This window comes from Puntigrus tetrazona, chromosome 18 (assembly GCF_018831695.1).
Source record: "Puntigrus tetrazona isolate hp1 chromosome 18, ASM1883169v1, whole genome shotgun sequence".
NCBI lineage: Eukaryota > Metazoa > Chordata > Actinopteri > Cypriniformes > Cyprinidae > Puntigrus > Puntigrus tetrazona.
The window spans coordinates 14894789-14901878 of NC_056716.1; the positions used below are offsets into that span (position 1 = coordinate 14894789).

General features: G+C 41.4%; 1 protein-coding gene across 1 annotated transcript in view; it reads left to right on the forward strand.

The window, feature by feature from the left end:
• ppp1r37 (protein phosphatase 1, regulatory subunit 37) overlaps positions 1-6619 on the forward strand; it is a 29640-nt gene extending 23021 nt beyond the window's left edge. Inside the window, 5 exon segments of the mRNA XM_043264627.1 lie at positions 727-868; positions 964-1130; positions 2110-3322; positions 4829-4930; positions 5040-6619. Of these exon segments, the coding sequence (XP_043120562.1) occupies positions 727-868; positions 964-1130; positions 2110-3322; positions 4829-4917 (1611 nt within the window). The 3' untranslated portion in view covers positions 4918-4930; positions 5040-6619.
• Positions 6620-7090: the final 471 nt, after the last annotated feature.

Sequence of the window (7090 nt, forward strand, 5' to 3'; positions counted from 1 at the left end):
GGGATATACCTAACAAAAGTTTTAAATAAGACTTATTTGGACGAGTAATCAACTATTCTGCTTATTTACAAACCAAATCAAAGTATTAAAATATTACAGTTTCCACAAAGATATTGTGCAACTGTTTTCAGCGTTGCTAATATTTAGAAATGTTTCTGCAGCAGCAAATCAGTATATTAGTATGATTTCTGAAGGATCATGTGGCACTGAAGACTGGAGGGATGATGCTGAAAATTCAGCTTTGATCAAAGAAATCAATTATATTTGAGCAGATATTAACTGATATTTTCTATTAAAGTTATATTTCCCAATATTACTGCATTTTTATGTGATAAAGAGGACTCTTAAGCTCATCAAGGTTGCATTTTTTTTAAAGACCATAGTGAACAAAACACTAGCCTCTTACGCCTCATTGTATAATGAGCCATAATCGAGTACATTCACGAGAATGAGATGAGCTCAGCCTCACTCAGTCAGATGCTCATTAAGTAGATTGAGAGGATGCTATGCGTGTCTGCCAGCTGCTGACCGTGCAACGTGTGTCCTGACGTCTTTTTACAAGTACAAAACACACACACACACATACACACACACACACATTCTCACAGCCTTGTCTGTGCCGGTCTTCAGAGCAGGCTACACGATTGAACACATGCATCTTAAAAGTCTCACACTGTGCTCTCTGTGCTTTTACCAATGCATCTCGTTCGCTCTCCCTTTCTGTAGCCTTTCACTCAAAGTTTAGAAACACTGAACCTTGGTCATAACGCAGTGGGAAACGAAGGAGTGCACAAACTAAAGGACGGACTCATAGCAAACCGGTCCATCCTCAGACTGGGTCTGGCCTCCACCAAACTCTCCTGTGAAGGTGAGCTCTGGAGCGAAATGTGTCATAGAAAACAATGAATTAGTTTCTTCTGATGAGGATGACGGCTCATGTTAAACGTGGGTGTCGTTCGATAGGAGCGGTGGCTATCGCAGAATTCATCGCGGAGAGTCCGAGGCTCCTCCGGCTGGACATGCGAGAGAATGAAATTAAAACCGGAGGCCTCATGGCTCTCACGCTCGCCTTTAAAGTCAACACATCGCTGCTCCGACTCGACCTGGACCGAGAGCCCAAGAAAGAGACGGTGAGTGTTTGTTAAATGGTCGTTTTCTCTTATTGAAAATCGTAATGAGCTAGCACTGGAAATTATATATACACTGCCATTCATATATTTGGGGTATCAGACATGACAGTGAAGTCGTTTATAATATCTTTTGAACTTTCTATTCATTGAAGAATCCTGAAAAATAAAATGCATATGAAATATGAAGCTGCTTTCAACACTGATAATAGTCAGATGTGTTTCTTGAGCAGCAAAATGGCATATTAGGATGATTTCTGAAGACTGGAGTAACGATGCTGAATATTCAGTTGCGTGTCACTGTAATAAATTTGATTTGCTGTTCACATCTATTTTAACAGCTATTATAAATTGTGTTTTTGATCAAATAAACGCAGCCTTGGTGAACACGGGAGGATTCGGTAATACTTTATTTTAAGGTGTCCATAATACAGAGTAATTATCTAGTAAGTACTTAGTAGTAGCCATTGTACTTGCATTAAACAAAATGTACTTACTATGCTGTGGAACAGTTTGTAATTATATAAATATAATTGGCTGCTACATTTGTTACAGACAGAGTCTGTTACACAACTACTTGCGCAGATTGTCGCATATGTGCTTAAATGCATGTGATAGAATATTAAGCTACTTAAAATAAAGTGTATCCAGATTGTACTTAAGTGTAAGTAGCTGTGTAACAGACTCATGTAACTTAGTTACATAAGTACATTTTATTTCATGTAAGTACAATGACTACTACTAAGTACCTAATTAGGTAATTACTCTGTATTATGACACCTTAACATAAAGTGTTACCGAGGATTCTTTCAAAAACATTTAACAGTCTTAACAATAACCAAACTTTTTAACCCATGCATACTGTGTATATGTAGCTAAAAAAATCAGTAACTACACTTAATTATTTGCCACAGTGTTCATTACATGCATCTATGACCTTTTTATTGCATAACTGTACCGTATCTATTTTTTTTCCTCACAGGTGAAGAGTTTCATTGAGACGCAGCGCGCCCTGCTGGCAGACATTCAGAACGGCTGCAAGAGGAACTTCATCCTGGCCAAAGAAAAGGAGGAGACGGAGCAAAAGATGAGGCAGTCGGTTTCAATGGCCGAAATCGCCACAGAGGACCAAACTCAGGAGGAAGAAGATGCATCTGCTGTGAAAATCGAGGAAGAAAACAGCGCGGGTCAGGGAGACGCAACCGACGAGGGCAGCGTATCCAACAGCCAAGAGGTCAAAGATCAAAAACCCACACTACAAGACGACTCGGACTCGGACACAGAGGATGAGGAATCAGCCGAGGAACCGAAAGCTTCTGCAAACACCACGTCTCCGATTCCTATTCCTATTCCTGCAATAAGCTCCAGTAAAGCCGTGGCCTCGACGCCTCCTCTACCAGAATCCCCAGCAGGAATAACAGTGACCGAAGCCAGCGCCATCCCCGGAGCCCCAGCATCTCCTGGTCGTTGCTTTTCAGTGTCCAGTCCCGGTAGAGGACACAAAATCTTTATGGTAACCCGCGTAGAAAGCCCTCCGGAGCAGCAGCAGATGACTGCATTGGCGAAAGGCGGCAGCGAGAGGGCGGCAGAGAGCCAAACATCCACACAAACTAATGTAAAAGCACCTTTAGATGCACCGTCTAACCAAACGGCATCAACGCTAACATCACGGCAAGAAACAACACCAGCTCAGCCGCTCAACTCCTCACCACAGGAGAACGTGAAGGAGCCAACATCTGAAATCGCACAGGAACCCGCTACACCATTTGAAAGCAAGAAACAGGCTGATCAGACTCACTTAGAGCGGCAGTTGACTGTAATTACGAACACAGAAACGTCGCAAAATGTAAACGAGAAGGACCAGGTGTTCTGTTCTCGCGCGGAGCACTCCCAAACGTCAGCGTCAGGTCAGTCCCGGGACGAGACGCTAAACGCAGAACCGTGTCCAGACCAGCGGGAGGTTCAGCCTAGCAGAGAAAAGGTGGTGCAGACTAGTGAGCAGCTGCGGGAGGTCACGAGAGGTCACCAACCCCTCGACGAGGAAGACTGCAGTGAGCACATCTCCGCAGAAGAAGCTGAAGGTCATCCGGCTGGGAGTACGGGAGCAGCGCTGCCCAACGGCCTGAAGCCAGAATTTGCCTTTCACCTGCTTGAAACCGAGGGCCCCAAACCAACCAGCTGCATCATGGAGCATGGTGAGTTAATGCTGACTTTTCCACTGCATCATGCCACAATCCTGGAGCATTTATTTGAATTAAATTACACTTACGTTGTTCCTAAAACCTGTTTTAATTCTGATGCGACTATCAGAATAAGAAAGAGCTTTATTGCAAGGAATGTGCTTTTATTGCTCAGCGGGGAGAACATTTAACTGTTCACAAGGTAGGTTGCCTGGGGAAAGAAACTTTCTTTTGCCTGACTGTCTTGATATTCGGGGACAGATGGCAAATGTTCAAAAATGGGATGGCTTGGATGTGAGGGATCCAGAGTGATTTTCTGAGCCCTTTTCCTCATTCTGGATCAATACAGTTCTTGAAGTGTGGGCACCAATATCCCCAATAATTCAGACATGCTAAATATCTAATAACTGGCTGACTAGATGACATAATTATTTTTTATCTAAGGGTGCAATATAGGTTTTTCGGTTTGTAGCATTTTCAGTTTGTGTAAAAATATGGCATGCAGTCTCTTCAAAAAATGGTACAAACATCATTTGGTTCATCCTGATTTGGTTTGTATCGCAGTTTTACAGTCACTGTTTCGGTACAGTTTGGTATGTGCTATGTTTAGAGAAAAAAATACTATTTTGTCAGAAATACAGAAAAAAGAACAAATAATAAAATTACAAGCAACAGCACAAATAAATATAACAGACTTCCCATACGTGTGTCCCAACTTTACACTGGAACTGTATATAGAATACAGTATATATGGCAAATAAAAGCAACCATGTTTATCAAGTGATGTGTATATAATGCTATGCTGAATAATAAATAATACACTTGTTCTTTGCTTTGTTTTAATATTAAATAATTAAAAACTAATTTTAAAAAAATAAGGTGTAACACTAAAATATATTTGTGATTCATGAACTAGCTTATTTTATCTATATGATTATTCCAAAAATAAATACACAGAATTGTATTACTACAATTTTGCAGTGAATTATTTAAACTATCAAGTGATGATAACCTACAATTTTTATTCAGAAATACTCATTTAGATATTCATCCAGCCGATTCAAACTGATTCAATCTGAATTTGTGGAAAAAAATGGGTCCAATTTGAGTGTTTTTATATAGTGAGTCATGTTTATTCAAGAAAAAATAGTTCAAAGTGAAGATTCATCACACCGATTAAACCCTGAATTTGTAAGTCTGAGTGAATCTTGAATAAACTGGCCTATTTTTTATCATTTGTGAGACTTCAATGCCTGTTCACACCAAGACTAATGTTAGAAGCAATGGACAATTTAAGTTTCTCTGCTGAACACTACTTTGTAGTATTTGTTTGTTACGTCTTTTCACATGCAACTCACACTGTAAACTTACACATCGGTCAACTATTGATGCTTTTAAATTATGATCATTTAATTGTATTGGACTGAGATGTGAACGTGATATGTATAGTGAAAGTACAAAGATATGTGATATTTGAGCATGCAGAGAATGATTCGTTGTGTGTGTGTGTGTGTGTCTCAGTGAGCGTGACAGCAGAGCTGAGCTGTGGGCAGGATTTAGAGGAGCTTCTCCTTGATGCCAGTCTGGACACCAGCAGAGATGCACCGTAATGCTGTAACCAAGGTAATGCAAGGAAATTCCCAAGTTTATGAAGGAATTCCTGGAATAATAACTTAATGTGCTTCCTTGTAAGTCTGGTAGGCGAAGGTAACCCGTCTTTGTCTCTTCTCAGGATCCACACATGCAGAGAGAATCAGAAGGGCCGGTTCGTTCTCGCCACACGGCACCCGCTCATATTGCTCGGGTCTCTTTCAGTCTTTCTCATGTCTTTTCCACTACTTTTCCAATCGTTGCATCAGAACGCAGAGGACTCACCTTCCCTCCGGTGTCCAACTTTTGTCGAAATTATGAAAAAGTTGTATTTTCGCACAGTTACCAAAGACGCACATGCAGAGAAACACACACACACTCGCTAACCGGCGACCTTCTTCGGTTCCTCCCCGTCACGCTGTCGACTGTGGCGCAGTGCTGCTCTCCGCCCCCCGGTGGACCGGAGCTCGTAATGCAGCGCAGGGACTGACCGGCTGGAACTCGCAAAAGACATTTCGTTGGTTTCGGCTTCCGAGCGGGAGGATGTTGTTTCGTGAGAGCGTCGTCGCGAGTCTCTGTGTGTGTTTGTCATTATTAGTGTCTCGTTAACACAAAAATACTGCTTTCCGTTAGTTCCTGCCGCTCAGGAATCGGTCAACACACACCCACTTCTGATCTCGCCAGGTTCCCGTCATCAACCAGCACTTCTGTACGCCTGAGACCTAGCAATTTAGCGAGTCATCTGAATGATTCGGACATCTTCGGACGATTTTCCACTCTCTCTCGCTATCTCAAACACTCATTCTGTCTTCCATCGGTAAAGCCCTGTGTGTCACCACCATACTTACCCATCCGAAGACAGGACAAGACACGTTTGCCTTTAAACCTTTTTTCAGCTCTTTATTCTGGCTGCTTGGCTGAATCAGTTTGTATTTATTTTAAACAACCCGAGTCTGTTGTGTGATTTTTTTTTTTATTTTATTTTTTTTTTCCCTCCCTCTTTATGTTCCCCATCTTTTTTTAAGCTGTCGTTGTGGGATTTTCCCCCTTTGGTGTATATTTTCAGATTCTATAAAGAGCAAATATTAAGTTGAAAGTTTTCCTATTTTGATTGGTGGGGGTTTGGGAAAGGGGCGGGGCTCTGTGGATTGATTTATATAAATAGGGCTGGAGCTCTGGGAGAGTATATTATGTGAACTGGGCGTGTGTTTGGGCATGAAACGAGGCAGTAGGGGTGCCTGAGCACAAGACTTCATGAAGAAAAACACTACGCTTGTGTGAAGCTACTGCCGCCGGAGACACTAGAGACTACATTTTACCTCGAGACAAGTGGCCATCATCAGACAAACGTGTGATTCTAGGGCAAACGAAGCGAGGATTGAGCTGATCAGTCTAGTGCTCTCCACCATTCCAGGCTCTGTGGTTGGTGCTCTCTCTCTCTCTCTCTCTCTCTCTCTCTCTCTCTCTCTCTCTCTTTAACGTCTGGTTGATGTCGACTTTGACGTCTACCTGCCAGGCTTCAGAGAAGCTTCGCCTCTACATCCAGATTGTCTTTGACCTTGAAATCAACACTTCTGTGCTGCCCCCCAACCCGATGTTTGTAATGCTTTATTTTTAGTAATTTTTAAAATTACCTGTTAAATTAATCAAACTGTACTGGTAAACACAAAGAGATGTGTATGGCTTTTCCCTCTCAAATAAATGCATGTAATGACAAAAAAATGCATGTGTGTTTTTTTTATTATTATTATAAAACAGCTTTCCTAATTGCGCCTAGGATTTAAAGTGATATTTGATATTGGTTGTTATACCATTCAACATGAAGCAATAATTAAAAAAAAGCATTGGATTAAGCCAGTTTTAACTTAATGTGCAAGACTTTTGCAACAGTTTGCAAAGCTGCTCGATATTGCAAACAAGTATCTATCATATTTTAATTTATTATCGTAATCATAAACGCACTGGTTTTTAGTGCCATTAGTTCTTAAGCCTGGCTCACACTACAGGAGTTTTCATCCTGAGAATCGGTGCCGATGTTCGGCGTGGATTATCTGCTAATGTGAGCCGTTCGGGACAAATCGGGCGCCCTATTATATCAAACATGTTTGATATTCAAACAGCTGCTGTAACTACTTTTTTAGTAACCTGACTGTGAATAATGTGTCGAAAACGTATGACAACCGTGAGGAGAAA